At 36.9% G+C, this 15,979-nt stretch overlaps 1 protein-coding gene across 5 annotated transcripts in view; it reads left to right on the forward strand.

Annotated features, from left to right (window-relative positions):
• The first annotated feature begins 628 nt into the window (after positions 1-628).
• BCLAF1 (BCL2 associated transcription factor 1) overlaps positions 629-15,979 on the forward strand; it is a 29,531-nt gene continuing 14,180 nt past the window's right edge. For 3 of the 5 annotated variants that reach the window (XR_004352497.1, XM_032650954.1, XM_032650956.1), the window contains exons 1-8: positions 629-770; positions 7,009-7,112; positions 7,430-7,431; positions 8,868-8,979; positions 9,832-10,743; positions 11,970-12,635; positions 12,768-12,937; positions 15,292-15,397. Coding sequence is in view for 4 of the 5 variants with exons in the window: in XM_032650954.1 (XP_032506845.1) it covers positions 8,876-8,979; positions 9,832-10,743; positions 11,970-12,635; positions 12,768-12,937; positions 15,292-15,397 (1,958 nt within the window). In the remaining variant the exon portion in view is untranslated. The remainder of the gene's footprint in view (positions 771-7,008; positions 7,113-7,429; positions 7,432-8,867; positions 8,980-9,831; positions 10,744-11,969; positions 12,636-12,767; positions 12,938-15,291; positions 15,398-15,979) is intronic. The other 2 variants (XM_032650955.1, XM_032650957.1) reach the window with 1 other exon arrangement.

Raw genomic sequence — 15,979 nt, forward strand, 5'->3', positions numbered from 1 at the left:
CTAAACAGCCAAGAAGCCTAAGCCGCTTCGGAGCACTGCGGCGTGAACTCCGCTACGCGCGGCAGAGTCGGTGTGACGCCACTCAAAAAAGGGACTTAGATCGTGGCCATTTTTCTCCTTTCTAAGTGCGTCTGACATATGTTCTATCAAAGCAAAAGCAGCACTTCCTGGTTTCCAGTTGGCGTCGGAGAACTCGGCGCTTCCTGGCGTAGAGAGACGCAGTGTGCGAACAGAGCAGCCCCTTGCCTCCGCGTCTTTTCTTCAGTGTGAGATTTTTTTGCTGGCCTGGTCTGAGTTGGCGCCACAGAAAGCATGGACCAGACGAACAAAAAGTGGGGGCGACAGAAAAGTCCGGAGGGTTCCCTCAACGCACGGCAGAGAGGCCAGCGTACCCAACCGTGTGGTCCATCGACCTCAGGGCCGAGCGACAAGACCCCGCCCGCTGTCTACCGCCACCCTGGCGGAGGCGGCTGCTAAAGGCCGGAAGGCGGGGCCGCCAGATCATCGCGCGAGACCAGCCACGCGACTTCCCAGAAAGCCTCGGGAAACATGTTTTTAACGGCCAGGGAGCCGGTTTAGGGCGGAGGGGTGGGCGGGGCCTGCCCATATATTTAGCAGCACCGGAGGCCACGCCCCAAATCGGAAGTGACGGAGAGGAGCTAGCGCGTCGAAGATAGCTCTATGGTTTTCCTCCCGTGCTTGAGTCGGGAAATGGCCGCGGTGTAGTTACGAGGAAGATAAGTCCCGGGAACCGTGCTTCGGCGTGTCAGGTAGGCCTTGCGTTGCATTCAAATTACTCAAAGGGCAGTGTATGTCGAGGAGGAATGAATATTGTTGAACCTTTTGTTGGTAGTGGCGGGTTGGCGGCGACAGGAGAACCCAGGAGACCTTGCGCCGTTATTTATGCGTTTCCCGGTCAGCTTCCCTCAGGTTTTCGAGGCACTACGGCCCGAAAAGGTGGGGGTGGGGTGAGCAGCGAGAACGGTGTGTGCGCGCGCGCGAGCGCGCGCGGCTCCGAGCCTGGCTCGATACCCACAGACCGCGCGGCCTTCTCATGCGCTTGCGCAGATCTCTCTCTTCAACCCTTCCCCCATTTCCTCTGCCCGGACCTCTGCTCGCGCCCGACTGAACGCTCGCCTCGCGCACGCGCGCTTCCTCCTCCCTCCCTTCGCCGCCTTCGGCCCCTGAGGCGGCCCGAGGTACAACTTGTGTTCGCCTCTCGCCACCTTTCTTCCCGGCCTTTGGGGCTTTGATAGGATCACTGACGTGCAGCGAAGTGCCTTGGGTAGGTTAGCTAACCCCTTTCCGCGTCGTTTGAACTCCTTTTCCCCGGCTTCACGCTCCCAGTCGGTTTACGCCTTATTTTGGTTACCTCACTTTGTCTTAGGATCCTGTTCCGCTCTTCAGACCCCGGCGTCGCCTCCGGGGTTGCGGCAAAATTTTCTGCGGGGCTAATCTAATCGGGCCCCCCGTTAACTCTGCTTTGAAGCGAAAGTGCACTTTTGACTGTAGGAGTTGGTGCCTAATCACGGTTTCTTAGTTTGGGCAGCGGGCCTTGGTCGATGGATCTAAGAACGGCCCCGCCACCCCCGGGCCTAAAGGGCAGTTGTGTAGTACCCGCGAAGCCACGTCCTTTTTGCAAGAGTTTCAGCCCCTTGTACCTCGTTAGAAATGTTGCAGCAGTGGTTGGTACAGTTGGTGGTATACATGGAGGGGAATGGTGAGTTGAGGTTAAGGACTTTGCCCTTATTTTATTTAAGTCCGTAGTTGGCTTTATTTACTTTTAAGGTTTATCTCGTCAGAATCAATTAGTAGTACTGGCAGCTACTTTTCGATGTCAAAATTTTTTTTTTTATAAATCATTTTGAATTGAAAAAACTGAGACTAAAGTTGGAGGCAGATATGACCAAAAATGATGTACAGAGATTAGCTGCTTCAGACTTGTATCTTTTTGCAGCAGCGCCTTTAAAATTTTCTTGGTATTAAAAAGCAAAACAAAATTTTTTATCTCTCAATGTAAATTTTCTTTCCGATTGGACTGTAGTTGGGAAGAAGGGTTGGGCTGCAGGTCAGACAATAAAGAACCTTTACATAGGAAAAACCCCTACCAGGGGTTTATTTGCATTATTATGTGATCCTAGCCAATTTAGGGTAGGTAATCGAATCGAAGGTTTGTGTGTCTGAAATAACTCACTTTAAGTGAACAACCTAAAGCCTGTTTACTGATGGCAGTTAGCTTTTTTTTTTTAAATACCACACTTTCACTGATACATTGTGGTAAACATTGAAATCCCCCTTGATTCAGATAATTAAAATGGTGGCAAAGGAAATTTTTTAGGCAGAGCTGATTCTTGACTTGGAAGAACAATAGTATTTTAGTACTTGGAAATAGACCTGTAAAAACTTGTCACTTGGTAGGCTCAGGTCTAGTTGAGTTTATTGAATGACTTAATGTGGGCAGCTAGCTGTACTAGATTAACTATGTGAGTCACGACTTACAGAAACGAAGAAAGTCTTTACAGTTCTACATAGAGCTTTGGATTGGGAGTTTCCAGAAGCTACGTTCAAAATCATTAGTTGACCACAACTGAATTCTCCTGTGTAATTAACAGTGATTTATTAAATAACAAGAAGTAGGTAAGGGGATCAAGAAGTCCAACTTATATCTCTGGGTAGTAAGTGTAAATGTTTAGTTTATAGTTGTAGGTTAGAAATTTGTTCATTTTTCAACTCCAGTTTCTTAAACAGTGGTCATCAGTATTACGTCGGAGTCTTAAATATTTAATGTTTTATTTGTCCTCAGGGCTGGGAAAGAAACAGTCTACAAACATTAATGTAGTAATAATACAGGCCTACATTTGTGTATTATTTTGGAATTTTTAAACACTTTAATTTTACTTGATCCAGTGTTTGTCCTTATACTAGGTGGAGGCCAAAAAAGGTAGAAAACTTTTTAGGGCTACATGAACCAGGGATTGGCACACCCTGGTCTAGAATGAAGGTATTCTTTCTTTTTCTCAGTTCTGTGCGCTTTTTTTTTAAAAGCAGGCTGACAAGGAGCTGGACAAAGAACTAAAAATTTGCAGCTAAACCTATCATTTTTTAAAGCTTTTACTTGTGGAAATTTTCAAGCACAAAGTAGAGAGAATAGTGAACTGTTTGTTATCTAGGTTAAATAATTATCAGCATTTACCGATTTTAATATTTGTTTTTTTAAAAATTTTTATTTTATATTGGCATATAGGTGATTAACAGTGTTGTGTTTCACGTGTACAGCAAAGTGATTCAGTTATACATATACATATATCCATTCTTCAGATTCATTTTTTCTGGAGTGTTTTAAAGCAAAATTACTTTTTTGTAATGCTGGTTAATGCCATATCAAAAATATCAAACTTAAATATAGTAATCATTTGAAGCAGAATTAATAAACTGCAGTTAAGACTGTCACAGACCAGGTTTACCAATAATGATAGTTAACATTTGAATGCATACCATTTGCCAAACTTTAAGTTGCTTACGTTTATTAGTTCAGTTTGTTAATTTTAAGCCTATGAGTAAGTATCGTAATTAACCTTATTTTATAAATGTGGAAACTGAAGCTGGAAGAGATTAAGGTAATTTGTCCAGTGTTGGACAGCTAGTTAATGGTCAAGCCAGAATTTTGAACCTAGTCAGTTGGAGTGAGAGTCATGGCATATTAATTTTAGGATTATTAAAGATGTGAATAGCAATAATTTGTTTACAAAATCTGGAGCCCAGATTCCCTGAGTATGATAAAATTAAGACGGCTCAAGTATGCTTGAAAGGGTAACCAAAAGAATCTCTTCTGGAGGAGCTTCAACTTGGGTATTTTGTTGAGCCCAGTTGTCTTTGCTCTTTCCATCACTTGTGTTCTAGCTGATCATTATGTATTATTCCATAAACGATATGCTCTGTTAAGAACTTTATTTATTTTTGGACCTGCTGCCTGACTTGAGGGATCTCAGTTCTCTGACGAGGGATTGAGCTGGGCCACATCAGTGAAAGCCCAGAATCCTAACCACTAGGCCACCAGGGAACTTCATTTAGAAAAATAAAGCCTGACTCATTCTCTTGTGTTCTTCACTGGTTGGTGAATCATTTGGATAAAGGTGCATGAAGCACTTCATTCTCTATCTCTTTTTACAGTGTGTTAGTAAGTGATCTTGTTTAGAATAGAGGGAAGATTGATTTGACATTTTGAATTATATATGTAGGTTATGGCCACATCAGGCACCTGTCAGGGTATCGGAGAGAGCACAGGAGATCTTGGTCAAATTCTGGATTAACTTTTTACAGTCTGTGACCATGGGCAGCCTAAAAGGGCAAACATCTCCTGTTTTTGCCCCCAAATTTGCACTTCTTCCAGATACTTGAGCCCAAAACTTAGAATTTAGGGGCACCATTGATTTTTCGTTTTCTTTTTTTCAATTCCCTGTGCTTCACACCACTAACAATCTGTGAGCAAGTACTGTTGACTCTCTGTACTTCCAAACCAGATTCTGGATTTGCTTCTTTTTTCTTTCTTTATTGCTACCACATTATCCAGGCAACCATTATATTGAACTTCAACCTTCTAGTTTGTCTCCAAGTTCTTCTTTCCAAGTTGTTCATGCTCTACCCAGCAGCCATCTTAAATCTTATGGTGTGACTTCCCTGATCAGGCTTTCCAGGGCTTTCCCATTACAGTTAGAATAAAATCTAGACTCTTTACTCTGGCCTACTTACTAGATGCTATTTGATTTGCTCCTTTCCTGTCTCTCCTGTTTTATCTTATACCCTCTCCTTGATCACAGCGCCTCAACCTTCTTACTGGTCTTTTTGTCCTGAATTTGCTACATTTGTGTCCTTTGCCTAGAATGCTTTTCTTTTCTTGGGTCTTTGCAATGTTCCTTGTCTTTAGCTTAACTGTTACCTCTTTAAACACAGTTCAAGGACCCACTGTAGTAGTCCTGCTCTTCACCTCTTGACATATTACTTTTTTGTTTTCTCTCTTCCCCTAGCTTGAACATAAGCTCCAAGAGAGTAGGGAACTTAATGTCTCACTTAAAGTGTTATATTTCCTACACTAGAATAGTTGTGCCTGGCTTGTGATAGCCACCTTTGTTGTAAATTCATATGAATTCTGAAAGCTTAAATTCATCTGAAAGATGGGGTTAAATACGTAGTTCATAAGATTATGAGGATTAAGTCAGGTGATTTTATTTAAAGTCACCTAGCACAGTTCTGGGCACATGGTTGGTAGTTAAATTTGCTGTGTAATTTGTTGATTTCTGTTCTTCTTCAGTTGTTTTTGGGAGGGCAGGGACCTTTTACAGTTATGTCTCCCATAATATTTAGCACAGTGCTTTGTACATAGATTTCATTAAAAAAAAAAGAAATGGAGCAGATTACAGTCTTTGTACTATCTTAATATATTATTAAATGTTAAATATAATTTACATTATATATTATTAAGTATATTGTGTGACATTTTATATATGATCATTGAGTTCTTGGTATGGATACTTGAGAATGTATTCATAGATTGTGAACAAGAATGTATGTCTCATCTACTAGTCTAACAGCCTACAGCCCCTCCTTCCTCACTGCTATTTCTAGTGTATATTTTCTTGGAACTTCAGAAAATCATCACTTGGAGTAAAGAGAGATTTGGCAGTTGGTTCTTCTCTGGATATATAGAAATTAAAATTAGCCTTTTAGAATTGTTTGGGGGAAGTGTTAGCTAAAATGAGCCTTGTATCACTTCCAGCAGTGAATCAGTAGTATTGGACTTCTAGGTCAGCATAAAGTTTCATAACAACGCACCAATTTAGATGATGAGAGTTTTCCTCTGCCCACTTGGGGGATTTGATATTTTTAAAACTAAACATGCAAGGACTTTAGAAATCTTTTTGTTTCTGTATCCATGACCTTTTGTTTTTGCTAATTTTTATTTTGGTGTATTTCCCTTAATTGCTAAGTTTCTGAAAGCTCAGATCTCTTAATCCCCTCAGCTGTAGGGCCATGTGTATTTAGGGGACATATTCTTGATTTACCAGTTTAATTTTAATTTCTTCTACTTTGTATTTTCATTGTTACTACATTTTTCATTGGATTGATAACTTGGTAAGATTCACAGATTCTCATATTAATGTCTTTTTTCATTCAAGCTGGTTTATGAATTCCTTGAGTATAGGCATGTACAATGTTAATTGTTTAGTTTCTGCTCCCCTAGTGTTTTTTGACTGTTCTTTGCACATAATTGATAATCACTGAATGTTATTCATTAGGCTAAGTTTTTCAGTAAATACTGAAACTACTTAATAGTCTGTGCAGAATTTAAATTTATTTGCATAGTAATGGTAAATTAGGAGGAGCATTGGCTTCCAATAGATATTTGTTTCATCTACTGGCTGTTCTTTTATTGGAACATCTGTACATGTATCAAAATGCTTTTAGGCACAAAATTAGAATTACTGTGATGGCTGTTAACACGAATTTAAAAAAAACAGCTTCAAATGAAACCAAACTGTATGAAAGGAAGTGACCAGGAGAGAATAAGATCAATAGCAGAGCACTAAAATAAACTCATATTGTAGTTAAGTTACAAACTGTAGCGTTATGAATACTAACTATAGATACACGACATGTTTTGATATACCAAGATGGCCACTTATGCCAGCCACTTTGGAATTTTCTGATAGGATGACAGCATAGCTTCTGTTTTCTAAAGCCCAAATTGCTAAAATTAGAATTCAGGTGTTTGAATTAAAGGTGCTTCAGTTTCATAATGCACTGCTGCATTCTGATTGAAACAAAAAAAGTTAAGTTCCTTTAAGCTTTTGTGGTTAAAAATTTATTTCCTTAATCAGTTTTCCATTCCCTGAAATATTTAGTGCCTTTATTAAGAGTTTTTTATAGCAGTGTTGAGTGTGATGCCTTGTAAACAGTGGATTTTTAATTTACCATAATTCAAATTCATATTTTTTTTTTTATCTTTGCTAGGAGTTTGAATTTAGAATTTAATTTCTCAGAACATTCTCTCCAGGAAGAATTTTACAGTATCTCAAAGACTTCACTTGATTGCTTGATCCTGCATAAAACCCAAGGTAAATAATATCCTTTATCCTAGTTTTCAGTTTTGGCTTATTTAAGAAAATGACTTCTGAACTCATGATTTAGACTGATTAAAAGTGATGTGGTCTGAAACTCTTGGGGGCTTTCTGGTGGCTTGTATGAAGTAAGCCAGATTTTAAAAGATAGTTTTAAGGAAAAGATTGTCTATCTCTTCTGCTTCTAGGTTGTGTGCCTGCTTCTACTTCTATAAACACATCTGCTTAAAGACTCAGAACACACAAAGTTATTTAAAAATAAAACGACAAAATAACTCTGCTTATTTAACTACCTTCCTTTATGCATGCAAGAGGAGTTCTGTAACTTAGCTTTTTTCCCCTTATGTGGGTGTTAAGGTAATTAAAATTGATTGCTTATGTGCTACGCATTGTTTTCAGTATATTACATGTATCAACTTGTTTAATCCTCACTATAACTCTGAGGAGAGTACTGTCTTTATGTATTTCCTAACTTACTTGGAATTAAGAGTGAGAGAAGACAAAGCTGGTATTTGTCTCTTTGAAGATAGATATGTTTTGTTTTAAAATAAATATTTGACACCCCTTCAATTTGTCATTTATGTGGTTTTTCGGTGAGGAAGTATGCAGACATCATTGTCTCCTCTATAATTCAGCTCATCTTAGTACTTTCAGATAGTATTTCATAATACTGAGCAAAGTCTAGGTAGGTCAAATAAGTGCCCTAAAACATTTTGGTAGGAGAAATGGTTTAAATATATGGCAATTGCAGGCTATTAAGAAAGTTTAATGAGTTGTTTTTTATGGAAAAAATTACTTATTTTGTATAAGTTAGTGGAAATTTGGAAATAGTGTAGCAGGAATAAAGTTGGGAGGCATATGTATATGTTTAATTTTGTGAGGAGTAGATCTTATAAATCATTTAGTCCTGTTACTGATTTCTGTGAGGTCTGATTATTGTATTAGATACTAGATAGTGTTTAGAAAAGTTACAATACTGGTGCCCAAGTTCTCTTTTTCTTGTAGTTCCAAATTATCTCTTTCTTGCAGCAATCTCTTCAGTTTATTCATCTTTTATCCTTTTTCATCTTCTCACCAGAAGGCTACAGGGTGAACCTAGGCATTGTCACATCATAAGTCCATTTTTATTCTGCAGTCATGACTATTGAAAGCAGAGCCATGGCTCCAGCTGTTCAGACTTAGTGACCTTTATTCTACTAGGAGACTATCCATCACCATTCCAAGCAGTATTGTATACATGGAGTGGTCAATTTAGTCCCATTTCAAGGCCATAAAGCACTTATGATGGCAGTCGGGTAGGTTTATTCTATATTTTTTAGTATTGCGCCACTTGTACTTCTTTTTTTCAGGTTCGTTATCTGTAATACTCTGATGTTATTATCTTTTTTACAGGAGAGGTAGGCAATTTGTATTGGGCATGGAATAACATCTAACATGCTGCTGTAGTCTGATATCATTGCTCTTTCTGGCTTCTGCAGCTGCTGCCTTTTTGGATTGAGGCACATAGGTGGGGCAGTCCATAGAAATCTCTGTTGTGTCATCACTATACAGTACCTGTCATGTAGGTGAAAATACAGTTTTAGTTAGGGATAATGACTGTCTTAGTACTCATATGAATAATGATGAGTAATATCCTTTGAGAAACTTACGTCTTGTAAATTCAATTTGTATCCGAAAATAAGTTAAATAATTGAAACATCTTCATTTGTATTGTGATTTTAACCTTTTTCGCTCTCTCATTTGACTATGGAGAAAAAGAAATGGGTCGCTCCAATTCTAGATCACACTCTTCAAGATCAAAGTCTAGATCACAGTCTAGTTCACGATCAAGATCAAGATCACACTCTAGAAAGAAGAGATACAGGTGAATTACTGTGCTTTTAATTCCTTAAATAATGATAATAATCATATCAGCTAACACTTATGAAGTGCTTACACAGAATGCTACATTCATTAACATGTTTTATTCGTAAAGAACCCTGTGAATGGATCTGTTGTTATCCTTGTTTTAGGGTTAGTTCACTGGGGGTCTTGGAATGTATTTCCTGCAGATAAGCGGGAACTGCTATAATGTTAAGAGATGAATTGGATAATGTAAGAATTATTTGGCAGTAAGCAGTCTTTGCATACTGTTTCATAGTTTCTCATTTCTGACTCTGAGGTCTCAATAGGTTTATTGTTTAAAAATGATAAACTCTGGTTGTCTTTCTTTAAGTAGTAATACATACTTAACATAGAAAATAGAGACCACAAGTTGAAAATAAAAGTGACCATAATTTCATTACGAATTAATACTTGTTTATAATTTTCCTGTACTATTTTTCTAGGCCTAAGTTTTTATTATGCATGCATTTAGCCAATGGTATTTCACTGGTGAATATTCTTCCATGGCATTACATTTTCTTTTAACACTATCACTTTTAAGTGCCTGCATAAAGGTACTGTAATTTGTTAGTGTGTCCTATTGTTGTCAATTTTTTCCCGTTTTCTGTGCCTTCATTCCTAAGCCCTTTATTTTCTCAATATTTACCTTAGAATTGAGATTTTCTTCATTGAAAACAGTAAACTTTTACTTTCGTATAACTGAGGGCTTTTTAAAAAATAATACATTTTTGGCTTTGACACTTTATTTACGTGTTATATTCAACCAGAAGTATTTGGGATGGTAGGATGTAATTGTTTATTTCTCTTGGATTGATATTTATTTCATTTTTAGTTCTAGGTCTCGTTCCAGGACATATTCAAGATCTCGTAGTAGAGATCGCATGTATTCTAGAGATTATCGCCGAGATTACAGAAATAATAGAGGAATGAGACGACCATATGGGTACAGAGGAAGGGGTAGAGGGTATTATCAAGGAGGAGGAGGTAGATATCATCGAGGTGGATATAGACCTGTTTGGAATAGAAGACACTCCAGGAGTCCTAGACGAGGTCGTTCACGTTCCAGGAGTCCAAAAAGAAGATCCGTTTCTTCTCAAAGGTCCCGAAGCAGATCTCGCCGGTCATATAGATCATCTAGGTCTCCAAGATCATCCTCTTCTCGTTCTTCATCCCCGTATAGCAAGTCTCCTGTCTCTAAAAGACGAGGGTCTCAGGAAAAACAAACCAAAAAAGCTGAAGGGGAGCCCCAAGAAGAGAGTCCTTTGAAAAACAAATCACAGGAGGAACCGAAAGATACATTTGAACATGACCCATCTGAATCTATTGATGAGTTTAATAAATCATCAGCCACATCTGGTGATATTTGGCCTGGCCTTTCAGCATATGATAATAGTCCCAGATCACCCCATAGTCCTTCACCAATTGCTACACCACCTAGTCAGAGTTCATCTTGCTCTGATGCCCCCATGCTCAGTACAGTACACTCTGCAAAAAACACCCCCTCTCAGCATTCACATTCCATTCAGCATAGTCCTGAAAGGTCTGGGTCTGGTTCTGTTGGAAATGGATCTAGTAGATACAGTCCTTCTCAGAATAGTCCAATTCATCACATCCCTTCACGAAGAAGCCCTGCAAAGACAATCACACCACAGAATGCTCCAAGAGATGAGGCTAGGGGACGTTCCTCATTTTATCCTGATGGTGGGGATCAGGAAACTGCAAAGACAGGAAAATTCTTAAAAAGGTAAGAACTAAGAGAATTTAGATTATAATATTAATACTTCTGATCTTTGAATTCTTTTTGGATTTTAAGGCTAAAAATTGCATTGTGATATGTATTTAGCTATTTTTACTCCTGACTTCCTCCTTTATAAGGTAATTCCAAGTTGGTTTTATTCATATCTTGTTAACTTTGGAAGTGAAGTATTCTAATAAATGTTTATGAAGCTAATTCATATTCCTCCTTTTCATTTTATCCATTTTTAGTCAGTCCAGAATTGAGAATATAAATGAGAAATTGAGTAGCATAAAGCATAACTAATGGTTAACATGTTGTAAAAACAGATTAATTTTATAAGTGTTAGCTTATTTTGTACTCTTCACCATTATAAAGTGACCTACATAAATAATGCAATTATATTACATGTTCTTGTGTGGTATTATAAACAGTCCAGCTGCCAGTTTTTAACGAATGTGCCTGACTGTAGAAAAGATAATAAATGGTATTTCTTACTTAAGTAAACATTTCAGAGATACTTGGTTTGAATTCTAATTTCAAGCATTGCTAAAGGTTACTAAAAAGCTTAATGAAAATGGGTTGCTAAGGTAGTGTGATTGACTTACAAGTGAGGGAACACTGCAAGCATGCTATTTATGGTTTAGTGCTATACAATCTAAAATTTTCTTAGTGGACTGATACGTAGTTTCTACTTAATATTGCCAGAAAGCATCATTTTCTACTGCAAAGTATATATGAACTATTTTGTGATCTAGATAGACTATTAAATATCTAATATTAATTACCTTGAAGTCCACTTTTTTGAACTCTTATTTATATTAGATGAGTGAAATAGTCTGAGATTTTGAGTATAATCATAAGTAGAATTTTAATAGATAAGTATATTGTTTATTAGTGGTTCTTCGCCTCAGAAATTAAGTTGTGTTGTATGTTCTAGAATCTGGATTTGTTAGTGCAGAATTGTGGACTATAAATAGAACAGGTTTTTGAGAATGGCTTTACTTTTTTTAAACTTTAGGAAGTCTAATATGTAAATTTATTTAAAAACTCAGTACATAAGCTGTATGGCTGCTTTAAATGCTTTTTAAAAGTAGAATCTGAAAAAGCACTTTTCAGTAGGGTTTTTTCCTCTTATTACTGGTCCTGTGATATTGGGAAGCACAACTAAGTATGCAAGTGATCTGCAATGAATGCAATCCAGAGTTACCATCCTCTTCTTTGCTTATTCACAGGTTCACAGATGAAGAGTCTAGAGTATTCCTGCTTGATAGGGGTAATACCAGGGATAAAGAGGCTCCAAAGGAGAAAGGATCAGAGAAAGGGAGGGCAGAGGGAGAATGGGAAGATCAGGAAGCTCTAGATTACTTCAGTGATAAAGAGTCTGGAAAACAAAAGTTTAATGATTCGGAAGGGGATGACACAGAGGAGACAGAGGATTATAGACAGTTCAGGAAATCAGTTCTTGCAGATCAGGGTAAAAATTTTGCTACTGCATCTCACCGGAATACTGAGGAGGAAGGACCCAAGTACAAGTCCAAAGTTTCATTGAAAGGCAATAGAGAAAGTGATGGATTTAGAGAAGAAAAAAATTATAAACTTAAAGAGACTGGATATGTAGTGGAAAGGCCTAGCACTACAAAAGATAAGCACAAGGAAGACGACAAAAATTCTGAAAGAATAACAGTAAAGAAAGAAACTCAGTCACCTGAGCAGGTAAAGTCTGAAAAGCTCAAAGACCTCTTTGATTACAGTCCCCCTCTACACAAGAATCTGGATGCACGAGAAAAGTCTACCTTCAGAGAGGAGAGCCCACTTAGGATCAAAATGATAGCCAGTGATTCTCATCGTCCTGAAGTCAAACTCAAAATGGCACCTGTTCCTCTTGATGATTCTAACAGGTAATCCACACTGATACCTAATAAATAATCTGTGGGTGGTTAGTTAATTATTTTCTGAATGTACTTAACCATTTTCATATTCAAACCAATGGTATATTTTGTTTGTATGTGTCTGTTACCGATATGCTCCAGACCTGCTTCCTTGACTAAAGACAGGCTACTTGCTAGTACACTTGTCCATTCTGTCAAGAAGGAGCAAGAATTCCGATCCATCTTTGACCACATTAAGTTGCCACAGGCCAGCAAAAGCACTTCAGAGTCATTTATTCAACACATTGTGTCCTTGGTTCATCATGTTAAAGGTATGTTTAGTATGTTTCTTATCGTGAATTAAATTTATCTTGTAAGTAAAAAAATGAACAGCTATGTGTAATGATTAATGCACCCCAGGGCTAGCAAGTATATATAGACTGTTAAATTTTTGGGAAAATAGCACTACATGAAAGAGACAACAGTCTGGTTAACATTAAGACCTATTTAATAAAGTGATTTTTAATATTTAATAAAGTGATTAAAATGCTAAATAGAATTAAAACATACCCTAAAAATCTGTATTATGGTAAAACATGACGTAAATTTATACAATGCCTTTTGAAATGTACCGTAATACTGTATTTGAAGTGCAGGGTGCTTACAGATTATCTTTGATTGCATGCATGGGACTTGTATTAATGTACTCTTGGCATTGGATTTATAACAAAGTGGGGCAGTATTGTTATTAGTAAGAATTTCTTTTTAACTTTTAAAGAAACTTGAAACCAGTGGGGAAAAACAGTATTAATTTCCTGTGTTAATTTTGTATTAGTTAACTTGTTAAATATTTGGCTTTTTTATATGATAAATAAACAAGAAAAAACATTATTAGGAATTTTAAAGGGGAAAAATTTTAAGAAATTTATAAGTATGTTGGATAAGTAGTGATTCTGTGAATAGTGACTGATTAGGATAATCATTATGACATTTCTTTAGGTCCTGGGGTTGATAAGGGTGTTCGTTTCAACTGAGTAGTGATGTTCTATTTTCACTAGTATGTAGTTTTAGTTTCAAAGTTACTAATAATTTTCAAAGGTTTTAGCATGTGACATTTTGGGCAAATAGAACTTGTTTTTATTATTTTGTTTTTGTGTTTGAAAGGCAGTTTACTTTGAAATAGTTTCTTACCCAGGAATCTCCATGGCTGTTGCTCTGAAAAGCCGTTTCTGAAAAGTTTGTCTTTGGATGTGAGAACAACTCATAATAGCTGAAACTTGCCTTTAGCAAATTCTTTATGCATTTGATATTTCAAAACAGTGACTAGTTAACGAATTTCATTTTGACTGTAATTATTTAAACATAGTAACAAAAGAGTTTTGTTATTTGGCTATAACTAGGTTTGTGAACCAGTTTATGACCATATTACTGTGGTGCATAGAATATGAAACGTTAACATTTTTTCTTTTTCCACCTTTTTTTGACCTGTCTCCACATTTTACAATTTATTGGTGAATTTTGAGATCAGGTTTTCATAAAATTTTTCCTTTTTCGTTTTCCTTTTTTTTTTAAAAAAAAAAAAGAATTGTAGTTATGTTTCATTATTCGTATTGTGCAACCGATCTGAACAGCTCTTACTTAACATAGAGCTGAAAATGCCCAGTGATGTTTTCTTTTTCATTGTAACTAGGTCCTGGAATATGTTTTGAAATGGCAAATCCATGTTTCAAAGTAAAATAGCTGTTGAAAGATACAGGCAAAGTTGAATCTTCTGTCTTCCTGGCAAAAATGGCATAAAAACTGAGTTGCTAGCTCAAATTCCTGGGTTTCATGGAATTATGATTGAGGCACTACCCTTGTAGTGGCCGTTTCAAGTTTTAATGATTGGTTATGAGACATGTGCTGGATATTGGGCGGTAAGTTGACACAGATGTATGTTGACCTGTTAAGCAGATAGCTTGCTTCATAATGTAACATTTCATGACTTTATACGTCTTTCTATATTACATCTACAGCATATTTTGAAATGGTTTAAAAACTAATCAGTATTGCTATTACTAATTTTAAAGTTGTTAAAAGAAAGACAAGACAATAATATCAAATGTGCTGTCAGGTTTGCCAAGATGCCAGAGTTTTGGAGTAATTAGTGAGTGTTAATTGATTTAAAAAATATTTTTCCAATTGAAATGGCAGTATTCAGTTTTTTCTTAAATCCAGTTTTTGTTGTCAACATAGTTCTTGCTGAAATACTTTGATTAGCTTACTAAAACTAGCTGTGTAGTTATCGTAGCATTTTTTGTTTCCTGCAAATGATTACTTGAAGTTAACTTCATTGGTTCATATTGGCAAGGCTTAAGGACATTCACATATTGTTCCTTTTTGTTCTGTTTGAGGAAGTGTAGTGCATTATTGAAATGGAATTAGCGACTCAATTTAATATATTTATTGTTCTTGGTTTATATGCAATATTGACAGGGACCTGTGAGGAACTTTGCATCAGTTACCTGTTGAGGTACAAGAAGTTACAAGGGACAGGGTAGGAGTTCTTTGTAACACTTGGTTCTCTTCTGCTAGGTTTCTTGAGTATTTTTATTTTCTTTTCACCTGCTACATGCCCTTCTGTCTCAAATGAAAATCGCTCTTAAAGTAAAGAACTAACTGGGCAGTGTTTCTCCTAAATCAACAGAGCAATACTTCAAATCAGCTGCAGTGACTCTAAACGAGAGGTTCACCTCGTATCAGAAAGCCACTGAAGAACATAGTGCCCGGCAAAAGAGCCCTGAGATACACAGGTAATGTATACTGGGCATGTAAAAATGTTGTTTTGATAGGAAGACACTGTTTAAACAAGTTTATGTTGGAACTTTAGACAAGATATATGGAAGTACATGGATGTCATGACACAAACGAACTTTGATTTGTAGCTTGAATAAATATATTTCCAATCTTGAAAAGTTTGTAATTTACTGTTTCTTTTTAATTTTCAGTTTTATTTGGTTTAAACTGGTTGTTAGAACTTAAAACACTAATTCTTATCACTTGCCAGTATGAAATTAAATAGTTACAACATCTGTATGTTGGGAGGGGGTTGGATGCCTAGAGTAAGTAACCCTTGAATTCGATTTACTTCCAGTAAGTTTGTAAAATTAAAATGCTTAGTGAAAGGTAGAATTGTTTTTCATGAAAAGATCGTGAATGTTGAAGTCAGATGGTTATGTTCCAGTCCTTGCTCTCTCACTTAATTGCGTTGTGATAAAAAAGTTATTTAATCGCTTAACATTAGTTTTTCCCGTCTACAAACAAGAATAACAGTGCCTGTTTTGCAGGGTGGTGGTGACAATTAGTATTGATTATAAAGTATCTAGTTCGGTGCT

This window comes from Phocoena sinus, chromosome 12 (genome assembly GCF_008692025.1).
Source record: "Phocoena sinus isolate mPhoSin1 chromosome 12, mPhoSin1.pri, whole genome shotgun sequence".
Classification (NCBI taxonomy): Eukaryota; Metazoa; Chordata; class Mammalia; order Artiodactyla; family Phocoenidae; genus Phocoena; species Phocoena sinus.